General features: G+C 37.2%; 1 protein-coding gene across 16 annotated transcripts in view; it reads right to left on the bottom strand.

Moving 5' to 3' along the window:
• cadm1a (cell adhesion molecule 1a) overlaps positions 1 to 19,584 on the bottom strand; it is a 462,767-nt gene extending 443,183 nt beyond the window's left edge. For all 16 annotated transcript variants that reach the window (XR_015519664.1, XR_015519665.1, XR_015519666.1 and 13 more), the window contains exon 1: positions 19,491 to 19,584. Coding sequence is in view for 10 of the 16 variants with exons in the window: in NM_001113551.3 (NP_001107023.3) it covers positions 19,491 to 19,581 (91 nt within the window). In the remaining 6 variants the exon portion in view is untranslated. The remainder of the gene's footprint in view (positions 1 to 19,490) is intronic.
• Between the last annotated feature and the right edge of the window lie 7,982 nt (positions 19,585 to 27,566).

Below are 27,566 nucleotides of genomic sequence, written 5' to 3'. Positions count from 1 at the left end.
ACTGCAAAAACAGAACTGATTGCTTTTATTTTGATTATCAATACATGCCACTTCTTAAGTGCTAAGATCACTTCTACAACCCCATACTTGTGCAGTTGGGAATTAATAAATAAACAAAATTAAATTAAACGCAGCAACCCTTTTCTTAGCACATGAGTGCCTTTAATTGGAGTCATTTGCATCGCTCATCTGATAGGGCTAACTTAATTTGAAAGTCTCTGTTGCTTTTAACCTCTATAGAGCTGAAGGAAATCAGTGGAGTGGAGTGATGCAGCTTTAAGACAAAGACGAAACTCAATGCTTCCTTCTTATTCAGAAGGAGTACGCACAAAAGCTCAGCAAATGAAATGCAAGCGCAGAGCAGGCCACAATGGGCCATCTGAATGGGCTGAAATGAGTCAGCCGAACATAAAGACGAGGATGAATAAGGACAGACCGCAAGGCCCGTTGGATTAGTGGCCAGTGAAGGTGGAGGACGATTCTGGAACTTGAATGAGAACTCTCAGGCCAATCAAACTCAATCAAACCAAACTCTTAACCTCTGCCAGCGGATGACCTCCAACGTTGAGGCACCTCTTCTCCCTGCGCTCATAATCATGACTTAAGGACTCAAGAGATAATCAAATACGCAGCTTTTGTGCAAGCGACATATTCAGAAGTCCCTTTCACCTTCTGAATAAGCTGTAACAACTACTAAATAGTACGAATACATAAAGACACCTCATTTAGCACTAAGTTTATCATCTAGTCATTTAAGACTCCTATTTTTGTCTTCCAGATTTTGCTGTTTTACAGATGTCATCATAACATATGTTAGCTATCTGTGACTTGCACATGCAAATGCCTGCAGCTTCCATTTTCTGCAAAAGCATTAGTAAGCCATACTTTCACCATCTGAGAATGTATGACATTATGAAGCTGTGCCAAACACTTAAGCACATGATAAGCACATCAAGAATGACATTCTGAAGTTGTGACAAACACTTAAAGAAATGTCAAGCGCTTCAGGAGCAGAGCGACAGGATACGACGACAATCCTCGGACCATGCTGAGAGCCAGCTTGAAAATGTAAGCAGCTCTTTTACGCAGAATCGAATTGAACCGTTAGGTATGTGCGATGACAGATTTTATGCTTATATACCCAAGCTTTTATCTAATACCAACAAAAAAAAAAAAAGGAGTGAAAAGAAAACCACTAGGACAGCATAAGCAAATTACCGTGAGGATTTCTACGCTAAGCTCATTTTCCACCAAAACGTTCTTCCAGTATCAAAGATAAGGCTAGGAAAACATTCCAAGCTCGACATCTTGCTCTTCGGCAGGGCGGATCAGAACAGAGGTCCCCATGCGCAGATAAGAGGGGGTTAAAGCAGAAATAAAGCCGACGCCAATCCCTCAGACTCCCAGCACGGAGGTTTGAGAGCTGGGCCCCCAGAAGGCTTCGTTGGCGATGTACAGCCACAGAATCACTGTAAGTGCCTCGTTAAATGCCGAAACCTGGAAAACATAATCACGGTAATGAGTGAGAATGCCAGACGTCACGACGCACTTAATCCAGCAGGTCTCCGAACCCGGCCCCTGGCTCCTCGGCCACAGCGCCTGGCTTTCATCTCCATCGCCACAATATTACAATTAGCATGCTGATTAGCACCTGCCTGGACTCACTGGGAATGACAGGGGGCTAATGACAAAGTGGGCCAGTGTTGTATGTCATGTTCATTGGTAAATATCAACCACTTGGTATTCAGCGTGCCCGCATACGTGCCCCCTTCAGCAAAAAGGAATTGTTTAGTTGAAAGCAAGACTGAGACAGCGGTCACCGGTGTGTCTCATTATTTCCATCCATGTCTGAAAATCAGAGCTGCAAACAACAGAGTAACAAAGCCTTTAATTGTCCACAACCTTTATTTAATGAGCAGCTTTTCGAGACAAAATGCCCTGTCTGTAATGTTTTATGACTGATGATGCAACTTTTATTAACGTGTGAGGAGACTGTTCAAAATATCAGCGGTAACAACAACTGGATTATTTGATGAGGCAATAAGCTAGTGGGTCAGGTACATCGCTTAAAAGGGGATTCCAACCTTGTGAGGCTCCTTCATTTCCCCATGTTGAGTCTATTTTTTAATCACAGCATTGTTTTCATCACCTCACTTCCTGTTCCCAGTGAATCAATATGCGGTCAATCTCTAGGCAAGGAGAATGCATCGATTTGGTTCTTAAGGCTGTACAACCTTTAATCTCCTGAAACGTTGCCGCGCTCCCGAATGCTTTGAGGGCACTTTATGCTGGACTGTGCAAAAGCTAAACTGGGCAGGAAATCTATCCACGATCAACAATGCAGCCTCTTACGGCTAACCTAAGGGCTAAGGTGGAGCATGTTTTGGCTCTGTTAAGGCAACCTCTAAGCTGAGATTTAACTCTGTATTGATCCCCAGCAAAAAATTCAGGTAATTTTCCAACATCATTTTGGAGCCATCTCTGTTTTATTGGTCATCAGTGGCTGCACATAAAACAGTAACCAAAATGGAAAAGTAGTGTGTATCTCTTTAAAAAAAAATGTGTTTGCCACAACTCTGATTTGCTGTGAACACATTCAGAATTTATTCTACCATGCTTCTCTCTCTCTCTGATTGCGAGCACGAAGGTAATTATTTCTGTGAAAGAACAGGATGAGGATGATGTTTGGTAATAGGTTCTTCGTGAGGGTTTTTGTGGCAGGCATTGTGAGATGCCAAGGCCATGTTAATGAATATGTACACTGTCCGTTGTTTGATAAAGTTTGAAATTAATTAGTGACTGCTGAACAACTGAACTCACCGGGCCTCTATTTATGAGACAATACCCCTGAGTGTTTGGAGAATAATCCACAAGTTTGACCTGCAGTCCGTTATTGATGATTTAAGCATAAGTTTGTTCTCATATGCTACGAATACCACAGAATGATTATTCAAAGAAACACAATGAGTCACAATTTATTCTGTTTACACTAAATCCTGATCAGGGTTTTGTGTCAGATGGGAGCAATAAAACAACTTCTCATTTAAAATGAATGACTACATTAGCAAATCACAACAGTTCTGCAGCAAATGCCTTGAGCATTAGTAAACAGGTTGCAATGGCAGTTTAAATGTAGTGCCTCTATTAGACAGATGTGTCAGTTTTTCAGCCATTTAAATGATTCACATTGTTTTCACTAGTTTAACAGGCCTCTGTAAAATATCACAGGCAGATATTTTTGTCTGAGAACTTAAATACATGACTCACTAAGCATTTTAAAAATCAGTGTGAGTTGTACTATGATTTGACTAATCAGATTTAACTGGAAGCCCTGTGTAATTACAAAATTTGGGATTCCCTGACCCCAACCAGAACACTGACATTAAAAAAGGGACTGTGTTTGATAAAAAAAATATGACTCATAAATATGAGTCTTTAAGGCATTGTTCATTCAGAAATGAAACAGTCAACATTTACTCACCCTCATGTCATAAACCAAACATAATTTATTCTGCAGAACAAACATAGGACATTTGAAAGAATATTTCAACTCTTTCAATTGGTTCTGGCCATGATGATTTTTCACAAAAGGTATTTCTCACAATAACTTTTGTTCTTTTGTGTCCCACAGCAGAAAGAAAGTCATGCAGGTTTAGAAATGTAAATGACAGACTTTTCATTTCTGGATGAACAAGCCTTATGCAGTAATGGCTTTCTGCTCATTTCAAGTTGGACATGATGAAAGTAATATCCATCTTCTTGCTTTTTATGTAGACTGCAAGCGTAGTGAAGTACACCTCTGTGAGATCTAAGAGTGCCGGAGATTCTGACAATATTTGAGTGTTTTTCTTACTCGATAATGCAGACGTTCATCAACAGTTAATGAACCCGAGTGTCATTACAATAGCTTGCTTCCAGTCGTTCTTGTTTTTAAAAAATCCAATCTGGTTCTAAATAAAAATTTTAATCCACAATTCTCTATATAATCAACTCATTATACACAATCGCACATAGTTTTAATAAAACTTCAATGGATCTACTCAGGTTCATTTCCAACTTTCTAGACACTCGTTCTTCCCTCTTGCCATCTGCTGAGAAAACATGAATAAGTGGGTGCATTATTTAGCAATTAACCAAAAGTACACTAAGTGGGTGATTTTAATGATCTATAAACTCCTTTTTTGCTGAAAATGATATTAATGCAGGGCCTAAATAGGCACTCTACAAGGGTTTATTGCTTGGCACGAGACTGAAGCACATTTGTTTGGAGTGCTGAAACAAGAGACGATGCAGAACATACCTTATATGCAGCGTGACAAATGTGCGTTACAAAAACTCAACCAGGAGTCAGGATACTACAAAGTATCCACCTACACCACATCCAGCACACTATCGCTTTCCATTAGCGACTACACGCACGCCCCGCTCTCTTAGCACTTTATCATGGTCCTTAAATAGGGCTGTGGAATTATAAAGGAAGTCATTAGATTTAATTAGACCAATTAGATCCAAATTGGAACAGAATGATGCGGGTGCATGCCACCAAACAACATGGCACCGATACAGTGAATCCTAATTGAAGTGCAGACTAGGCAGAGGAAGGGATAAAAACAGGAAAAAAAAGGCACGTTTTACAGTAAACTGCAGGCTCAAAAAAAGCAAAGACCCCATTCCCAGCTTAAAATATGCATGCATCAAGCTCAACCAGGGACCACACTGCCTTTTTTTTTGTGATTGGCAGTATTTAGAAGAAAATTACAGGCCTCCCTCCCCACAGGTTCAGCTGATTATTCTCAAAAGACAAGCCGAGCTGCACCATAATCTCTGTGTTTCCATGGGGTCCTGATTGTAGCACAGCCCTGGAAGTTTGATAGAGCAAACTTCAAAGGAACGAGCGAGGTAAGGTGCCTGCTCTCTCTGGATTGCGGTTGTGCAGGCGAGGGTATCGAAGCATGAATTATCTATTAGTGTGACTGATATTACAGCAGGGGCCCTATTTTGAGACTGAAATAGACATATATATCATGAACTTGCGGCTGCGTGGCATTTTTCGTTCTGCCACTAAAGGCTTATAATCTAGCGGCATCATTAGACCAGATTCGATGAGCCTTGAATGCACACAAATGGGACATGCGTCACAAAAACACAGCCCAATTGAAACTGCATTTACATCCACAAAACCTTGCATTTGAAAGGAGAGTTCAGGTTGGAAAAGTGCTAGTAAATCCCTTGGATGTTAAAAAATTTACGTTAAACTGCAAATAAGTCTTTACCCTTTCATGAAAATCAGCATGAAGACAAAACTGCTAATCGAATGAGCTTTTTTAGACTGATTCCAAAAGAAATGTGGGAGGAATCTCAAGGATCTGCAATAATATTCAGTGCATAACATTCACCACTTGCTTCTTGGACAACAATCCCAACTGCTATGTAATACTGCTGGGAAACGAAGCCAAGCTTTCTGACGTCTCTTCAAACTTTCTTTCTCTTCTTTTTTTCCACTGCGCTACTGCTTTATGATCATTTGACTCAAATTTCACATGCTACTGTATGCCCTGAACCTTAATCTTCCAATGCTACAACAATTTCCTCTTTTCACGACCCAGAAAGAGTAGCCAGCCATCCTATCTCTGCATTCTGTCTTGTTACTGTTCAGGGGTGACTATCTGACCTGAAGAAAGAAAGAAAGAAAAAAAAGCCAGATGGCTTCTTTAACTGAGCTGTTGTCTGGAGCCCAAATATGTCTGTTGTCAGCACAGTAGGGGAACAAAAGAAGAACCCCTCAGATAACAGGATTAACAAATGCAGATTGGGAAGATTTTGTCTACATGGCATAGGCACACATGAAGAGGGTTGCTAGTCCATTGCATGAGCCTTTAAGACCCTAAGGCAAGCTAATATCCTTTATTTCATCACACTTATCACTAAATCGCATCGAGTATTTAAGGATCCACAAATTAGTGGATAAGACACCCAAGCAAAAAAGATGATTACACACATTTTCATTCACGTATAGCAGCAACACCGCTAACTGCTCATTTGAAAGTGTATGAAAAATACTCACAAAGAAAGATTAACGATGTAAAAAAGTCTGTGGTCAGGAAGATTGTTTTAAAGATTTCTTTACAGTATGTGCTACACCAAGGTTGCATTTGCTTGATCAAAACAGTAATAAAACAGTGATAAACAGTAGGGCGGGGCCGATAAAAGATATCACATCTGGTATCAGCTCTGGTCATCAACTCTGGTCATTTTTACTCAATATTAATCTAAGAGCCAATCACACAGCAGACATATAAAACAACAGGAATCTGTAATTTTGTTGATATTAGAAATATGCTATGTCACACAGTATTGTTTAGCTCGATTCACTTTCCCGCCAGCAGTATTTGCAGTTAAATTGTTGTTTATTATAATGTTGACTATTTTTACCATTTTGTAAAATATTTATTTTAAAATATTTCTGTAATAGTTTATTTTTGGAAAATGCAAAAAGTAGACTTTTGTTTGTGTAGCCTACTGTATATACGCTGTCAGTTACAGTCCTTCAGCATATTATATTTTATATTGTATATCATAAGTATAGTACAGAAAATCTGAATCTTCAAAAAATCTGAGTAATGTGTAAATGTTTATGTCAATAAACAATACTTTAAAATAGGGCTGGGCTGATAAACAATATTACATGATTAACATTAACACTGCACTTTTTTTACTCTATAATGATCTAAGGCCTCGTTTACACTGTCAGGTTTTGATGCCCAATTTCGATTTGTTGCCTATATCAGAATTTTTTTTTTGTCTGTCTGTTTACACATTCTTTTAATTGTGACCCTTGTCCTATTCATGTGTTTCCACTTGCCATACAATTTAAGACATCACGCATGCATAAAGGCGGTTCTAGCATCTGTGCCACACAAGCCACGATGGAAGAAAATGTCTTGTTTTTAGCTCTGCGAAATATGCAAAGTGTAGTATAAGCAGTAAAGGTTCAGTCCAGATTTACCCCCACACAGTTTATGTAATGGTATGGCCCTGATGTGTGTGTGTAGATGAAGATGAAGCCTTTGCCTGTGTACGCACTGGTGTTGGAGAGAATAAAGTTGTTATAAGTGTAACTTTGCCCGCAGTGCGTGTATTAATAGTGACAAAAAGCAAATGTTACAACAAGAAGTTCGCCCAACTTTAAAATGATTTTGAGGCGGAGGAGGTGGGAAAGGGCTGTCATCGCACCTTGCGCTTAAGGTTTATTTGCTGTATGATGTCCTCCACCATTCAGAGGAACTTGTGGTTACGAGAGAGGTCGCAGATCTGGTGGGAGCAAATTGTTGCGACTGACCACTTTCCTCCATGTTTCCTCTGTTGTTGTTGTTTACCACGTCCGCATCTCCACACACCCTCTTCCTTCTACATCGTACCAAATTGTTGCAAGTTAAATGATGTACAGAACAAAAAGCCTTAATAATTACAATCTAACTGTTTACATGACAGTCATATGTCACATATCCAATTTGTATCTGATTTATTTCCACATAAGAAGGAGGCCTGAAACCGATCTCTGAATATTCGAATGCATGCGGTTTTTTTGTGTTTACATGGTCATGGAACAGATCCGATCTGTGTCACAGATGAGCAAAAAATCGGAATTGGGTTACATTCAACTGACAGTGTAAACGGGGCCTAAGAGCCAATCACACAGCAGAAATGTGCAAAAATGGGAATCTAAAACTGTGTTGATATTCGAGATGTACCAAATCTCCAGCCACCAAAAGTTTATCGGTCAAAAATATGTTATGCCATTTAATGGGCCCATTAATTATTGTGGCTTCAGTCACTGTTGGGGTATTCTTTTTAAATCTGGAAGCATTAACTTATAATTGACTCGAAATATATATCGTTATCTTTCAATATGGGAAATAATTATCAAAATTGCATTTTTTCCCAACCCAGCCCTACTATAAAATGTTTTTTAATGAAGCCTCAAATCTTTGTGGATTCAGTCATTGTGGGTAAACTCTTTTAAAGCTGGAAACATTAACAACTTATATTGAAATATATATTGTTATCATTTAATATAGAAAATAATTATCGAGATTTCATTTTTGCCATTTCGCCCAGCCTTAATAAACAGCCATATTTCTATGTTTTTCAGAGATGGCATTTTGTGCACCAAGTTCGCACTTATTGGATCAAAACAGTAATAAGCAGTAATAGACTTTAATATATTTTGTCATTTATTTGTGAGCATTGTTCTCAGCAATTGGCACATGATCTTTCAATAATGATTCTAAAATCCCAATCTGGTGCTCAAATAACATTATTTTTATCATTCTTTATAATGGTAACTATTTTTCTGTCAATCTCTTTTGAAAATAATGTATTATTTAAATTATAATGCATTATTGTTGCATTATTAAACATTTATTTAAAAATAAGGGCAGTCCATTCACAGTGTATATTATACAGTTTTGCATTGGTCTAAATTTAAAATGTTTCTAGTAACTACACATGTATAACTACAGTGCCTTTATCATAACCACACCACAAAAACAGAGTTACAAAAACAGAGACAGTCATGCATCAAAAGGTTATACTTGATTTTTAAAAGAGCTCAGAGCATAGATAAAGGATCTTCATAACAAGAAGCTCAGCAATAAATATAATACTGCATAGAACAGTTCATTTCTGCTCTTAAAGGACGCCCTGGGAATGCGATGCTGAAATAAACAAAATCTCCCTAGGCCCTGAATCTCTTCTTTATATGTAAAAAGCACAATAACATGTCTTTGCTGACGGACAAATCTGACAGGCACATCAGTTGATGACAAAAATGACTGAAAGCAGCTTATTCCCAAACACTATTGCGAGTCCATCAGTGTGCTCTGAGTGACCGGATTACTGAGTATCTGTTCAGGGACTGCATAAAAACACATGATTACAGGCATTTGGGGCTTGGTGTCTGCTTTTCTATATGAAAGATGAATAGATACTTTCACATTACTGTTTTGAAGCATTACAGTAAGCATACAATTTTCAATAATGCTCATGTTTTCAAACATGTATAAACATCGGCATTTCATAGATAATGCATTTTCTGCCAGGTTATCTTTAAGTAAAGAGAAAAAAAAAAACCTTGCTGCTTCAGTCGGTTTATATTTGCAGTGAAAAGCTTAGTGTAATATGCAGTACACAACCCAGGCTCATAGAGCTGTGAACCACCACTGGTCTCACTGTTCGGTAATGATTATCATGCCATTGATTCGGTTCTATTCGATATCTCGATGCATCATTGACGATGCTTTTCATACACAGATTTTTTTTTCACAGCAGCAATTCTTGTATTAAATGTATAAATATTTTTATATTTATATACTATTTGTAATAAAATTTTGTCCTTTAATATAAACATTCAGGTATATAAACTATATCATTAAACAACACAAGTATTTATAGCAAATAATATAAACAAATATAAATATCCTGCTCACTTTCTGATGCTTGTCTACCAAGTTCTCTTACACCCCTTTAATTGGTTACATGCTCAACAGAAAGGGCTGTGGTTGGCTCTTGCGCGCTGTGCTCATCACAGATGAGTGACACTAATAAATGATCCATGATAGACACGTTGGAGAAAACTCTGATAATACCAAATTATCTGCATCTGCATTGCACTGCACCGAAGAAACAGTAAATTTTGACACCTCTACAGGCTCATTCTGATTACGTACCCCTATATACATTTCTGGAGAGAGCAAAATCTATCCCAGGAGCTATGTTTTTTTCAGTTTTTGTATTTGCAAATCCGCTAAAGGCCGCTGTGAATGCTTTTTCAGGTTTCAAATTTCTTTCACGAGTGCCATTTGTACCTTCTGTTCTCACATATATCCACCCCCAGTGTTTTAAAAAAGCAATCCAGAAAAAGAAAAGCCCTTATGGCACCCTAATTTTTACTATGTTTTCGGATTTAATAACATTCTCACTTTTTTTTAACTTGTTTACTTTACTTTTTGGCTATTGTTTTTATCTTACCTGCTTTCTGGAACCGTTTTTCACCGGACTCAAACCGCATTATCATGGTCAACTCTGCTCTGTATCTTAAGTCTGACAGCATACATGTGGAGCTACCAGACAAACTGGTAACAGCAGAAAAGCCGTCCATAGAGAGGTAAGCGGTCAGCTGATAACCGTGAAAAGAAACGGCATCATACCGCCCCGTATCGTTCTTTTTAAAGACGAAATGCAGACATACTTAGCTCTGGCTACATAATTTGTGATCTCCAGAAATGTATAGGGCTATGTTTTCAGAATGAGCCCAGTAGGTGCACTAGATTATCTACTTATTGGGACAGTTCACCCAAAATGCAAAACTACGGTTACTGTAAGTTACTCACCTTCAGCCCATTCATGATAAAGATGATTTTCTTTCTTCAGCAGAACATTTAAAAAAGCTCATAAGTCATTGCGTGGAGAAAGCTCATACTCTATTTCAAAAACACACGCAGGACTGTTTGCTGAAGCTTTAGAATAACAGCAGTAATGTTGTAAATAGTGTTCAGTTTATGAAACAGACTGATGGTTTTACTTCATTAGACCACAGTGTATCGATGTCACATTTTTATTTTAATTGTTTTAGCTTTGCAGTAACTTTTAGTTCTCTCAAAGTGCAGTTAAAGGGCGAAAGAGCAGTTGACTGATGATTTTATGATCATTTTTTCTTAAAATCTTTTTTAATGTTAAGCTGAAGAAAAAATCTCACCTACATCCTGTTTAAGGTTAATGCTGCATCTAGCTCATACACAGTAATCACATTCTATTTACAGACTGCATTTTAAGTATACTGTAGATCACAATGGTTTTATTTCTATTTTGAGGTAAATAAAGAGCCGCTTAAGATTTAAGAAAGGCTACTATCCTGTTTTGGTCCAAACAAGCACTGAATCAATTCTCCTAAAACGATGCAAGGGAATCCGGATCTATAATAACTGCTAAATGTAATTCTAACCTGCCTTTGATATTGACATGAAAACCGCAATCCCTGCGGTGAGTTAGCAAATACAAACAGAATTTTAATCTGATGTTGACCCAAGACATGACACTTCTAGAGAGGAATTCTTGCAGTGTTGTTAGATGAACATCGCAGATCACCCCAGCGGGCCCAGTGTACCGCATTTCAGCAGACACTGAGAGATTACAGCCTGACCTATTTTGTTTTATTAGGAAAAACGAATCCTTTGACATAGTAGGTCAGAGGAGCCGGTATAAACGGCTACATCTTTTCACCATAAAATAAACAGAGCTTATATGCACTGCCTTTCACATTTGCCCTTCGAGTGTGACCTGATAAAATAATTTTAATAACGCCTAAAGTGGTGTGAAGAGGAACGGAATGATGAGTGTCAGCCATGTACATTGCTGATACGAAGCCCCGGCGATCTTAAATGACGAGATGAAACAGGGGCGAGTGAGATACAAATTGTAATGTACCCAATGATTCAATGTCAGAACACAATAAAATGACAAGCGCAAAAAATAGGCTCGCCGAGCGCTTGTGCATTGGCTGTAATTAATGGACTGAAACTCCAAAAGATTGCGTGCACATTTATCTTTTTGTCTGCATGCTGCGGCTCTAAGCCACAAAAAGCTCTGAACAATACAAGCTGTGAACAAAGAGAACTATCAAAGAACAAATTGTTATCCAAAAAGAAGAGCCAACAACTTCCAAGCCATTTAACATCTTCAATGGATCCAACAAGTTCAATTTTTGCTGGATGGGCCAAATGTGTAATCCAGCGTCTTGGGATTTCCGAACTATGAACAGACCAACCTCCAAGCATTTGACTTTGTAGTGATTTCTGAACCAAAGAGTTTGCTTTTATCTTGCTGTGTACTGCAAACGGAAAAACTCATTGGTGCTTATCAGAGAGCACTAAATCCTTATTTGTACAGCCAGAAGATAAATGGTTGTGCTTCCCAAGGGACCTTGCTTTATGATAACATACATATCTTCTTTCTCTTGATGGGAACTAGATACAGTATACTTTGAGAAAAGAGCAGCGATTAACCTTATACGCAAGATTTCTGAGTGGGTGAAGTGTTCTTAATGGTAATGCTAATGGGTGCTGGTAATCTCTATTTAATGAGAACTTGCTCAGTGTGAGCTGCAATATGATGGTATGGTAAACTGCTTCATCATCAGCAACACTCCAGCACAGAATGAGAAGTGGGAGGCTGTGATGGCGCTGCGTTTTACAATTTGATCCTTCGGTTCATTGGCTGTCTGCAAAACAAGTTCATAGTTTCACTGAACGCTAAGAGTTCCTACAAGCACCAAGGCATACATGCATAAAGCCAGATTACAATTATAATTCAACAGCTAATGTTTGACAAGAAAAACAGTGTCATAATAAGTAGTAATAGGGCTGCACAATAATTTGTTTTAGCATCGATATCGCAATTAGATCATTCACAATAGTCACATTGGAGGATTTGCAATTTTAGGTCTGTAATATAATTTGTAATTTTAATGTTTTTTAGGCCTATGAATGTATAATGATTTTTAAAGCATACAGGCATAGGAAATTGTATGTTTTTATATTTCTGTTGGACTCGGAAAATGATAAAACACTATTTATTTCAATTGTATCTTTTTTTTAATTGATCCCAAGCAGTGTAAAATTATAAATTATTTCCAAATCAAGATATTTAAGTCATCTGGTGAAACTGTATTCAAATCGCAATATCTATCGCAGAATAAGAAATAGTTACATTTTTCCAATATCATGCAGCTCTAATACGTAATGTGACATATAAAGTTTATTTTCTTGCACAGACTGATCATTTTATGCCATAAGACCTTGATGTAGTGTCAATCAGCTGTATGCACAGCTAGTGTTTTTCAGCCAACGGTAAACTTCTGGTGAAAAGGTTAATGTGAATATTTTAAACTTTATGAGTTTCCTTTTACAGCACTGACACTGTAATGAATTAAAACACATTACAAATAAAATTGTAAATAAATGAAATACAATAAGTTAAATAAACTTAAGCATTCCTTTAGTTGTTCATAAAACGGGATGATAGACCGTGTACACTCTAGTGCTGTCAGTGGCAGCAGGCTAGCGCAGAAACTGCCTGTATAGACCTTTTTCTCGGCTGCTGCATGGAGGGCGCCATAGCGACCAGCGTCTTCCGGTAGAATGGTTAGAACTTCTGTTTACAGCATTTACAAAAGGTAATTTGCGCTCCGCAAATGCGTTTCAATGGGGTTTTTAATGGATTACAGAGTGTTTTTTAACACACAATTTAGAAATGTGTCTGTAAAAGCTGTTCTAATCTGTCAGATGTGCGCGAGAGAAAAACGTTCTCCTAGTTCATGTGTCTGTCGTCAGAAAAACAGTGTGTGTGTGTCCGGCCTGTGTTAGCTCAGCAGCTCTTCAACACACACACACACACACACACACACACATGCAAAATACTTCACTGCATTATAGAGCAAACAGATTACTGGCATGAAACTTAACAGGTAAAGTTATGCAAGTCATGCAATTTACAAAAAATTATTAATAAAAGTCTGTTATTGATACTCTGCTGGCTGATTTGCTGTTGATTCTAATCGCGAGCCGTTTATGTTTCATTTAGTGTGTTGTATTTACCACGATTTGTGTTTTTCTGTCATTTCAAAATGACACTAGCCTATATTTTCACTTGGTCACAGTTATTCAATCAGTGTGTCAGTGGGACAGTACAGGCTACGTGTGTGTCAAACATTTTGGTGAACAACTTTTGTTTGGGTTGGTTATATATTTGACACAAAGAGAAACTGTTGACTTTAGCGATGACGAGGCTTCATCTAAACGGCAGAAGATGGCATCTGACAACGAGGGGAAAATGCCTCACAGCAGCTGTTTTCCTTCCTATTAGATAGCATTTTTTTAATATTCAGTCCAGGAGATGGTGCTGATGGACAACAGTATTAGTTCAAAGATGATAAAAGCAGGTAAAATAGATTAAAACTATTGTTTCAAAGCTGTCCAAATGTGACAGTTTATACGCATGAGCTGGCGACCGGAAGTTCTTAGCATTCTCCTTGCCATACATGCAAAGCATAATGGGTAATTTTGCATTCTAAGAAAAAGGTTTATATGTGTTTGACAAAGAGTCATTGCATTGCATTTAGAAAATATCAAGAACAGTTTTAGCTGAACAACTTTTTAAATGTTCTACTTTAGGAAGAAAAGAGTGAGGGTAAGCAAATGCTAATTTTCATTTGTGGTTGAACTACCCTTTTAAAAAGAGAGATAAGCAATGATACATATAATTTAATATATTCTTAAATAAAATAAAATATGTGTATCAAACACTTATGTGATAATGTAGATTAGCATATGATTTAATAAGAAAGTATTGAATCCGTTGGAGTTACATACCATACAGTAAATGCACTTCAGGACTACACTTTTTACACCAAGTAAATTTTGTTTGACAATCATCTCCTGGGTGACACATGAAGCAGATGATTGTATGACAATGATTCTTAGGCATTCTCTTACTCAGCAAACAAGCATCCCAGCATGCTTTCTGTAAAATAAAGCATCCCTGTTGGACGTTTCACCCAAACAAAGGGTAATTTAGAAGAAATAAGGATCAAATAACTCATATGCTGGTCAGCATGCATTTTGCCTTCGGGGCCTCCATTATGTTGAATGAAGAGAATGTCATTACAGAATTTTAATCAAGGCACAAATGCCCTTATTTACTGAAATAAATACATAATTTTGTCCATGAACCATGTTCGCAATGGGTATGAATAGAGGCTTTTGTCTTTGTCAAAGTCAATGAGTTCATTGATCATCTAGTGGTCTAGTGGAGTCTTGAATTGCTCTCAGCGTCTTGACTCATCAATCATTTTCATCCTGTCTGACCTTTGCTGAACTAAAGGAATTTTCACCAAACATCCATCCCCAAAGTGTCATTTTCCTAATTATGACATGCACAGTATATCATTTGCAGTCACTACTACAAAAGTAAGCTAGCTATAATGCTACAGAGCTAAATGATTTTTTTCTAATAGAAACTCCATGATACCATAAGAATGTCCATCATCCACTGACACATGTATATAACAAAACATTACCAATAACACCAGTAATCTCTCTAGATACAGCCCAAACTGAAAGAATTAAGAGAGCTCTTGTCTCTCCTTGCGCTGTCATTTTTACAGAGCAAAGCAACCAATCAATAGCGAGGCGGGCATGGCAGACTCCAGCCGTAATCCTCAAAATATTCTTATGTGGATTAGCTTCTCCCCCAGCCATTTTCATTTTCACTCTGTAAGGTATTAGTCTGACAGCCAAGTGGAGCAAAACAAATAATACACACTTCAAAGGGGAAAAAATGTCTAATAACAGCAACCTGGTTAAGCTGCTGCTTGCCTTTTCCCTCTTTCCATATAAACTTATTTGCTGCAGGCTCTAAACAAATTATACCTACTATATGCTGTGTACTAAATGGTCATCTGATTTGAAAGCATCTGCGCTGGCTAATGGAAACTGAGGAAGTCCCTGAAATATGAAGCTGTTGTCAAAGCAAGGTTGTTAAGCATAAGTCCCTGTTTCTTACATTGGAACACACACTGAGTGGAAAGGGCACAATTAAACAATGCTAAAAGCCACATAATAACGTGCAAAGAAGAAACTCCAAGCATTTAAAGGGTCAGAGTGGGTAGTAAGGATAAATGAATGGAATTTTGCACACGCTTGAAACTGAAAGCCATATAAAGGGCTTCTTAACACCAAGGATGTAAGATAAGTGTAGAACAAATATAAAGGCATATTTGTAAAAGGCATTGAAAATATGAAAAAAAACAGCAAAGCCCATGTCACAGCTGTGGTGATGATAATTGCGAAGAACATCAATGTTGTAGGAATCTCTTGTCTTTCCAACTGATAGATCAATAAAAAGTTAAAATCGTTGATGATAACCAATCAGAAGTTCATTCAGAGTTCAAGTATTTAAAGCAGCAGATGACACAACTACAGTGCAGTATTACAATAAATGGAACAATACGGAGCTTGGTGTGCATAGTTAAACTTCCTGTGAAAATAAAATAAGGCTTTGTTTTAAATGTTAGTATCAGTATGTTAGTTTTAAAGATATCCGTAAACTATTGTGCGACAAAACAGTCACAAAATTTGCATTTAAAAAATAAAAACCTGATATAAATATACAAAGCTTGCAGTTTGTCAGTTCTGTCTAAATCAGAGGTGAATGGCCAAAGTAGGGCCCATGGGCCAAAGTTGGTAACCTTTGGTTTGTTCCGCCATCCTATCTGAAAAGAGAGGGAAAATGATGGGGAGTTGGTTGTGGGCAAATGCCTTTGTTTCTGTGTTTAATTGAGGAGCTACAAAAAAGCCAACAAAAATTAAACGTTTTATTTAAATGTTGTAAATGAATCAGACTTTTAAAATGTAAATACTGTCACTTGATAGATGCACAAGACATCGGCGAGCAAATCAAGACAAAGAGAGGACCAGCTTAACTAGTGTATTCAGCATTGAACTCCATTGTGTTTTTTAAATGGAATTGTTTATGTTTTCACTAATAAGTTAGTGAAATGTATTTATTTGAAAATAAATTAGAAATTACCCATGTCATTTAATGTAATACGGTTTGGGATATTTAACTTTTTGGCCCTTTATAAGAAAAAGTTTGCACACCCCTGGTCTAAATGTATCAATGATTTTTTTTAGACATCACCTAATACTTTAGTTTTTCATCTATTTTTCTGACCGTTCAAATGCTCTATAGTATCTGGCATGTCCCGCCCCCTTCAAGTCCCTTTTCATTTGATGCGCTTGATCTCAACCACTCTCACTGGCATGAGCTGTGATAAAAACGAAACACTATTAGTTGTTTTATTTATAAAGAGGAAGTGCTACAATGTGTCCCGCCCTATCTTTTTATTTCAGTAGAGATTATATCAAATTTTGGATTATAAATGCACATTTGAAAGCACTTCACTGAACCTTTAATGTATAGTTATTTTTAGCTATCATTCCTTGTGTAAACGAGCCTTAAAAGAAAAGAAATTACTTACTATTCACTTAACCTCAAGTGATTCCAAACCTTTACGAATATCTTTATTCTGTTGAACACTAAAGAAGATATTTTGAATATGAAAACCATTGAAACCCATCGTAAGTAAAACAAGTACTATGGAATTCAATGGTTACAGGTTTTCCGCTTTCTTTAAAATATCTTATTTGTTGTGCAACAGGAGGGGAAAAGGTAAAACAGGTTTGAAACAAATAAAGGCTGAATAAATGATGACAGAATGATCATTTTCATCCCTTTAACGATTTAATTATTCAATAAGAATCACAGGGTGTTGATTTCAAATAAGTTAAAACGCTTTATAAATAACATTATTGCTAACAAATTTAAACACTGAAAGTAAAGTCCAATGTGATCACATTTTGTATTTAAAAATCTATTCAGACATTTAACATATTTTGTAGACTCATACAATTTATTAATGTTGACTGCCATCACCTCCGTTGGTCAAACAATGATAAACTAACCAGCAATAACTGCATTACTCATCATCACACATTAGGCTATACTGACTGCACTGAAAACATTGTATTACACGTGGTGAAAGATTAACATTTTACAGTCACATGACCATGATGAAATCACAATCTGACAAAATCACCATAATGATTTCATGTTAATTGCAAAAATCATCCTAAGGGGACATCTAGAAACTTAGAAGCAAACCGGTTTTTCTACGGTGTATGTCTAAACATATCCTTGGCAATGAGCACCGCAACCAAGCGCATTTCCAGAAAGTCCCTTGTTTTGACAAGACGTGTGTCTAATTTCTCCTCCAAAAGTGAAAGCAGCTTTGTTTTGTGTGACACCTTATTTCCTAGCATCGTTATGCGGAGAGATTAATCCATACACACTGTCTACTCTGTAAACTGGCGACGCGGCAAACGCAGAACCTCTACATCGACGCAACGCGACAAAACACCCGTTATAAACAAATAGGCGATATTTGCAGCATCCGAGCATTGCACAAGCCACGTTATTATCCTAAGTGAAAAGATCCGCACTTGTTGACTACGAATGGGGCTGTTGTGAAAAACGCACTCAAATGCTCTTCTCTAAAGAATATTTAATAAAGGATGGCCATATGAATAATAAGATCTGACATCGAGAAATGCAATGAATGACGGAGGAAATCTTGGCAGTGCCACAAGCAACAAAACATTCCCTCAGCAGCGAGGACTCTACAAATAACCCCCAACGTTATCAAAAAGTGGCTCATTTACGTCTGGTTTGAAGCAAATTTGCTTCGAATGTTGCTAAAGTTTCTTATTTGAACGACTGATTCTTTTCTTAATAAACAGAAGTGAAAACAGTAGAGAAGCAGCGCGAGGATGCTGCCAGTTCGGTGCGAGCGGTCACACATATGCGCTACTCTGACTTAAAGAGACAGTTCCCCCAAAAATGACATTTCTATCATTTATTCCCCCTTATGTTGTTCCTAAAGCAAAAGCTACGTCTTTCGACTAGGAGCACAAAGGGAGAGCGGAATGCCTTAGTCACTATTCACTTTTATTGCATCTTTTCAAAAGAATCAAATGAATGGGGACTGACCCTGTCATTCTCCCTCGCGTCTCCTTTTGTGTGCCATTAAAGACAAACAGATTTAAAACAGCACAGGGAACAGTTAAACTACGACAGTGGCAATTGTATGTGAACTGTCCCTTTAAAGCCAATTCTCTGCTTCTGATATCAAACCAAAAGCGTTATTGCGTATTGCTAAACTTTAATGAACTCATTCACAGGCTGCACGAAGCGGAGGTGATGATGTTCCCGGTCCGTGATGCGTCGTAACTGCTCTTGTTTTCACAACCCATATCAATGACTTGCAAACTCGCAAAGGCTCAAATTGACTGCGAGTGTGTGATTTGACAACCACATATGAGCAATCTAACTGAAAGGAACTGCGATACAAATCCTTTACAGTAATCCATCCAAAAGGGAGCTGCTATTTCAGGACAATGATGCTGCTGAGCTTTGCTTGCAGTAAAGGTTAGTTTATGTTCAGCTTTCCAAAAGATGGGCAACATATAGAGTGCTCTGCGGCTTAATTTAAGCGCTGGTAAAACAATGTTAGTTTTTGTATGGAAGTGAAACATCCCGCTTCTCCCGCATGAGAGACCCGCGGCAAAAAACCAACCGGGAAACATCTGCAGACTTTACCGCGTCAAAGTTAAAAGAAAGGGTCAGAAAAGAACCTATGATTCAAACACTTCAGTTTGAAGAACACACATATAACTTTGTAGCACATCGGGTACTTTGAATCGAGACGCCTCACTGTGTACAAATGTCCGCACGCAGCGAATGTCCGTCGCGCTTGCTGAAAACCTTTTTTTTGTCATAAGCACACAAGCAGATGAATCTAAAAGCACAGTTCCTACCTGTGTGGATAGCTGCCGAAATGGTGATTAAAATGAGGAGAGTAGCGAGAGATCCGTTGCTCGTGTTCGCCATGTTGGACACCTGCTTCATTCTGAAGCTCGTGAGTGAGTTGGGCTTCACCTAGAGCAACGGGAGCTGCGCGTGAGGAGATGCTAAAGGGCGGGAACAAATGCCCATTCAAAAAGAACGTCAACACATTTAACCGTGCCACTAGAGGATTTTTTAGTAGATATGTTTGTTTCTAAAAAGAAAGATACATTATCAGAAGAGGCCCATTTGTTCTTCTACAACTAAAACTATATTAAATATGATGCCTATAGTATCAACATATTATAGTGCAGTAGGTAGGCCTACGCTTTTTTTTTTACTATAAATGGATATTTGAATAATACTATATATATATATATATATATATATATATATATATATATATATATATATATATATATATATGTGTGTGTGTGTGTGTGTGTGTGTGTGTGTGTGTGTATATATATATATATATATATATATATATATATATATATATATATATATATATAAAAGCACATGTTTAGCTTTAATGCAGCAATAATTTTTATCTGTGTCAATAATATTGATTTAATTATTGCAAATTATAATCATAATTATTATGATTGTTTTGACTACTATTATGTGAGTATTATGAGTAATTGCTATAACTACTAATTATAATTATGAATACATAAATTAGTAAATAAAAAAACTAATTTGGAATATTTAATTAGCATTTATTTTGTAAAATTATTATTATTATTTATTAATATTACTAAAATATTTTAATATTACCTGTAAATATAATTGGTAATACCACATAAATAATCCTTCAGCACAAGGTCTTTAGAGAAAAAGGGTGCCTCTAGTGGCGTTTCCTCACTGGCCTCTCGCCCTCTCTCTTTCACACACACACATTCTCTCTCTCACTTACACCCACCCACCCACTCACACACGCACATACTCTCTCTCTCTCTCTCTCTCTCTCTCTCTCTCTCTCTCTCTCTCTCTCTCTCTCTCTCTCTCTCTCTCTCTCTCTCTCTCTCTCTCTCTCTTCATGATATTATTTTGAAAGAAATTTTAAAGTTACACTGTCTTTACTAAAATAATACAAACCTAAACATCAGACGTTAGATTTGATAGACTGTGAACACAGGTAATAAAAATGCAATAACAGAAAATAAAAATCATGAAGAAGTAAATGAATGCAGAAGGGACTTGAATATAGCATATCAGAAGCACACTGATATGCGTAATCAGCTCATAAGTATTCAGAGAAAAAGACTTCCTCTGGTTCAGATATCTCCTTCCCCAATATGAAAGGGACTTCTCATCAACATAATTATGTTGACTTTTTAATATAAGTTAATTGGGTGCTTTCTCAAATTGACTCGCAGTTGGAGCCAGGGTTGCAAATTGATAAGGTAATCCAGGTAGCTCTACCCTTGGTGGCTCATTATGCTAATTCACTTGGAAGGCTCACAGGGCAAGTGCTTTGATTTTCTGGAGATGAACAGGAATTAAAGAAATGTTTATACAAGATTCAGATTTTGATGATACACCCTAAAGCTTAAGGCTGAACATGCCTTACTGGGTCGTTTTTTACAGTAATTGTGGAAAGATTTATTCTTAGGACGTAATGACTGATGGGCGCTGGAAATAAAGCCGATATGTTTAGAATCTGTGATAAGACCAAAAGTAGAAGTAAGCAATGAACTGCTTCCTCGTGGAGTTTTTGTCCCATGAGGTTAGTTTATAATAAGCATAAAGTTTGGTCTGCTTTAGTTATGCAAAGATCAGGGAAAGGTTACTAGCATTAAGATTTTTATTCTGTATTCAAGATTCAAGCTAGCATGTAGGATCAAAGCTGCATCTTAAAGTTTTATGCAGCCATGAGATGCATAAGCACTCTTTCACAACCATCAGACGCACTGTTGTCAGTGATGTAAAATACATTTTAGGGTACACCTTTCCTTTAAAGAATATCAAAGCTTGTGTTAGATGAAAGAAACACCCCAGAGTGGACAACAGACTTTGCTTCTCATGCCAGAAACGAAACAGTCGTGTTTTGACCTTGCTGTCCTAAAGGTTCACTAGTTTCTTCAGATAAATCTCGGTGAGAGGTTTTTAGTTAATGAAACCTTCCTGTTAGTTATTGATTTGCCTCAAGGGTTTTGTTCTTGCTTTCAAATAAGTGATATTCATTTGGTATCAACACTAGAGTGCACACATTGTCCCATGATACTAACTCAGCAGGGCTCCTCTATAATTATTCATTTAATGACTTTCCCAAAGCACACGATTGTGACAGGAGGGGGAAAATGATATTAACTCTAAATGAAGGGTTTGTACAGTAGAAAAATTTGGCTCAGAGGATGAATAACTTATAAAATAGACTATTCTTCAAAAACAATACTGGTTTAGTTTTTCATGTACTGTATGTGTGGATATGATGAAGTACACAATGTTATATCTAATTTTATCTGTAAAAAAAATATATATATATTTTTGTTTATACAACAGTTCTGTCTGGTTCTCGAATCAGATTGGCTGATAGCTGTGCGATATTCTGTAAAAACAGCACTAGTCCAGCCTCTTAACCCTTCCCCCTTGTGTATTACTCTGCCCACAACAACCAGAGGACACTTTATGATTTGACAAATATTCCTACTGTTAGGCAGCATAATGTACTTTTGAGGCTTTTTTAGTCGAGAATGTAGTTGTTTAGATTGCAACTATGCAGTTTATTTATAAGGGCAGAGCCTATTTTAAAATATTTATAATTTCTAAGAGACCATTAGCCTGCCATACTGAGCTGACCAAAAATGGTTGATGTTGTCTTTCCACAAGATGGGACAGGACCACATAATAAGTCCTTAGAAGATTAAAACAGCCTAATTTTTCAACTATAGCTGATCAAAACCTTATTAAACTGGTAGGCCAACACTCCCGTTTTTCCTGGGAGGCTCCCATTTGTCAGACTAATCTCCCACAAGCCTCCTGTTTTGTTATCTCTCCCGAAAAACTCCCATAATTTCACTGTGGTCTCGTGCCAACGCACACCTCCCACTAGTGCTGATATACAGCCATATCGCCCTGCTACTCATGTGATATTGCTCATTTAAACAAGAGTTCTGTCTGGTTCTCGAATCTGATTAACTGATAGCTGTGCAATATTCTGCAATGTAAGACCTCGTACAGCCTCTTCACTCTTGTGTATTACTCCGCCCACATAGAGTGACAGCAGACCAATAAACTCACTTTGACAAATATTGCAGCTGTTGAACAACATAATGTACTTTTTAAGCTTTTTTAGGTGAGAATGTAGTTGTTTAGATTGCAACTATGCAGTTTATTAATAAGGATAGTGCTTTTAAAAAATATATATTTATAATTTCAGAGATACAGCGTGCCTGCATCTATCAGCCTGTCATAGATCAGAGCAAAGACAGTTGACGTTGGCCCAGTACCAATTCTATTTTTGTATCCCTAACCCTTCCCCTTTCCCTTAGTCCGTAAAACCGAGTGTGAAGGGAATGAGCTTTAAAATTTATCCCTAAGAACTGGGACAGCACTACAGTACCTGCACATATCATCATATGTCATCGTGAGCTCTTGCTTCATATGAGATTAGATGATCGCTACTGCTGTAGTTATTTCAGTTGTGTTATTATTTGGTATTTATCTTCAGGAAATCACTGAAGGCATAAATTCTGTTATCATAATAATCTAATGTGGCAATAAGATAGTATCTATACTGTGCATTTACACAGTGGCCATATTCATCTTCCGTCAGATAACACACAAAAAACAACATTAACATTATAGCAGGCACTGTAAAAGGCCACTAGACTTTTCTGACAGGGTGTTCGAGTGTCAGAATGTTGTGGGACTGCTATACAGGAGTTATGAATTATAGATCACAATATTTAGCGGTTTTTATTTTTGTGCTTTTTTTTACATCATGGTAAAACATGAATGCGTTTGTGAATATATTAAAACGTGCTTGTTTGTTGTATAAATTCGTCATAATGACAAAAATACTGATTTGTGGATCTGACGTGTGTGAAGTAGCAACGGTTTCTGCTGTTTTGTCATCAATTGCAGAAGTGAATGAGTGGTGGAAGAAAGAAGCTCCTCATACAAAATATTTTTTAGACTCTCCGCGTTTGATTTTCTTTTTTTATATAGACGATTATACCGTCAAACTGTTATATGCCGATATGCAAAGCAATATTGCTGAACATCATCACTGGTGGAACACTAAACACACAACGCACAATGCACGCCTCCCACCAGTGCCAATGTGCAGCCATATCGTACTGTTACTTATTGCTCATTTACTATAATTGTCAGATCAAGAACAAAAGAGGAGAGGCGAGAAGAGAAATGTTTGTGTCAAACGGAGCCAGTTTTTTTCTCAAGGTTTTTTCCTTCACTTTCATCAATTGGCGAAGTTTGACTTGCTTGGTTTGGGACTTGTGGAGCTGCACATTAATGGATTTGCTCTTTAGTGTTTGCACTTTCAAAAGTGAAATTTAAACAACACTGAACTGAACTAGGGTGTAACGGTGGTGCAGTGAGTAGCACGATCGCCTCGCAGCAAGAAGGTCGCTGGTTCAAGTCCCGGCTAAGTCAACTGGCATTTCTGAGTGGAGTTTGCATGTTCTTCTCGTGTTAGCGTGGGTTTCCTCCGAGTGCTCCTGTTTCCCCCACAGTCCAAAGACATGTGGTATGGGTGAATTGAAAACTGGACTGAAGCAGTTTTAATTTAATACTAATTCTATGTTAAGCTGCTTTGACACAATCTACATTGTAAAATCACTTTAGAAATAAATCGAATGGAAACAGTAATGGACCCAATTTGCATTTTTAAAATGTGCATACAACATGTCTACACTTCTTCTACTGTTGGTAAACATTAAGTTATTTTGGCACTGACATAATGTCTGCGAGCTCTGCCAATAGATGCATAGGTGTTGACAGAAACATTTCAAAAATTGTGCAATTTTTTTCTTTATTGCTGCATCATCAGAATGATTGCATCATCAGAACGACACAAAGCACAGGGACCTTTGTGGCAGCGGTCTGATTATTCAATAGCTTTAACGTTTGTTTAAACAGTTTAATATTTTTTTGTAGTTTAATACAGCTAGAATTAAGTACTGTGTAACAACCAATGGAAAAGCTGTTGCTATCTATTATAATCAACTTTATCTGATGAATGCTGAGCTTTACTTTACTCTACTGAACTGGGTTTGGTTTAAGTGGTTTACTTTAATATGAAACTGTTTGTTTGGGTCTAAAGCATTTTTTTTCTGTTTTTTTTTTTCTGTCAGAAATCTGTCAGATTTTCCTGCTTTATTTCAACATGGTTCTAAATATAGTAGCACTAAACATGGCTCTTTATCTCACAGTCATGAAAGAACCACTTTAAGTGTTACATAACATCTTTAAAGGTGGTGCAATAGCACCTTAACCACTCCAAAGAACCACTGAAAAACAATTACTTGGCTTAATGGGTTCCTTATAGGTCCTACTGTACATAGCACTTCACTATTATTACAAGCCAAAGAATGACTTAATGATATTTAGCACCATATTTAGAGTGTGTAGCTTCTACATTTAGTGTTTAGTTTGTGTGTTTGATAGTATTAGGGAACATGTATTGTACAGTAGTATTCTGAAGGTCATCATTGTGTGTTAAATAGACACCGTAGAATATATACTGAGGTCTGCCATAATCGTAAATATCAAGATTTAGAAATAGGGTACATAAAATCAAGAATGTTTTTGTAAACAAAATCACTTTGCTACTTCTGTCATCCAAGTACTTATGCAGAAGTGGAAGTTTCATTCTGAGGTGCAGACAGGAAATGCAAAAGCTTGGAGAATCTGATCCAAACATGTCTATCCTCATAAATCTTGTGGAAACTTAAAACTTGACTGGATAGGAACACGTCAGGAAGTAATGCCAGATGCCACTATGCACAGCATCTATTTCCTATACAGCTTTTTCTGTTAAAGTGGTGGGATAAATGTGACACTGAGTCTCACATGCCCTTAAATGACAGCTATCATTTAACACAGATTCAACTTGAAACAAGTTGGCTTCTAAAAGCTTTTCTGTTCAGGACTCGTGTCACCAAAGGAATCTGGAAGGGAAGGCAAAAGTAATTGAGGTGATACTGGGGAGAAGAAGGGGATCATAGAGGAAGAAAATGACAGTTTCCTTCTGATATGTCTCCAATATGAGGACATGATTTAGAAAAGCATTCACTCATTGATTTCTACTCTAGTCAACGTGTGTGAAAAGGACAAATTACCAAGGTGTAACAGAGAGTGTCTGGACCCCTTGCTCATGCCACAACATTCATCACTGTCAGTGCGTACTTGTTTATTATGAAATGCGCAATTCATTAATCTGTGGTGGACATAAAGGTTTTCTGTACTCTGAGATGATCACGATGACAGTCGATGCCATTGCGGAGTGTTTATGGAAATCACAGCGGCCGGCTGCTCCTTCATTGCAGTAAGAGTGGATCACGATGTTGCGATTTTTGACACAGTGTTGGGTGGAGATGCCTATAGCTAACCACATCCCCTGAGAAGCCTGACCAATGTCATTATTATTTGTTTTTTCTTCAGTATCCTTCCTCCGCACCTTTATTCTGTCTCTAAGGGTATATACCTTATATCGGAGTGTGTGAATATGTGTCTTTATGGGCCTTGTTAGGTTGCTATTTGTCTTACCTGTATGCTACACAACCGTCCTCTCATAGGCATATAGTCTGTGTAACTAGGATGAGGGCTCAGGCTCCCTGTGGCATATTCACAGTGTGTCTGGAGGCTAGTTATCTAGGCAGCTTGTGGCTTTCTCATGATTGGCCCTGGTAAGCCTGACACTACCGTAATTTCCCATTCTTAGCCTTATTAGTGAGTGCAGAAGTTTACTTGTTAGCTTGTTTTATTTGCATCATGAACGTGGTCGTTAATTAACTTCATTCACGCGTGTTTATGCATGCGATTTTTCTAAGTGCCACTGTTTTGGTCTTTGAAGAAACAGGCCTCATTAAATTAGTTGTTTGTCCAAGCTTAATTTTTGCTTAAGAGTTTTTATGTTGAGATTTAGATCATTCTTGTTAGCATTTTATAATGCTTCTTACATCTGTCCAAAAATATGCTATTGCAGCAACATTGCACAATCTAACTTTTTTTATTTTCATGGACTTTTTGCTTATAGTAAAGCAGGTTTGTGTGGGATCTAGAATTTAATAAAAAAAGCTTGTTCAATAACCTTATTAATTTAAATTCTCCTTTTTGAAATATACCTGCAATTTGAGATATTTCTGCCAAAATATGCAGTAAGCTGAAAAAATCAAATTATTTTGATTTAAAATCACTTTGAATCACAGAATTCTTTCTAACTAAACTTGACCAAAACTAGCCCCAGGTGTCCCTGAAATTACATTCTTGCTCAGTTGAAATCATGTTTCAGGGCGAACCTGATGATTACAAAAACTACCAGTGACAACACTGAAAAGGCAGCCCAATTCCACGGGAAAACCACAGACAACAGCCAACAATGATGTGGTAGTCATGTTAAATTTAAATTCCACCTCTTGAATTCAACTGAACATTTTTGGTTTTGTTTTACTCGACACTGTTTAATAAGCCACCAATAAAAATAATGTCAACCTATAGAAATCAACAGTAAAACAAAATAATTAGTCGTGGATTGTCAACTATGGAAACCATTAATATTTTACTGGAAATCAGCTCAATAGAGAGAATAAGACAATAGAGTCATTATTTAGAGCACTGGCTCCCAATCCAGTGGTCTTAATTCCCCTCCAGAAGTCTTCAAATCTTATGAAGGCCCATCAATCTCATTTTTTTAAAGCAATGAGGGAATGAGTTATTATTTATGAGAACCATTTATTTAATATAATGTATTTCTTACTTATGTCCAAAAATGCTCATTCAGCTAATATATTATAAAAGATACATATTTGTATTTCCAATGGTTAAAAAAACCCCAGTAAATGGCCATTTTTGCAGTA

This window comes from Danio rerio, chromosome 21 (genome assembly GCF_052040795.2).
Source record: "Danio rerio strain M-AB ecotype USA chromosome 21, GRCz13ab, whole genome shotgun sequence".
NCBI lineage: Eukaryota > Metazoa > Chordata > Actinopteri > Cypriniformes > Danionidae > Danio > Danio rerio.
This window is presented reverse-complemented; position numbering and strand designations above follow the sequence as displayed.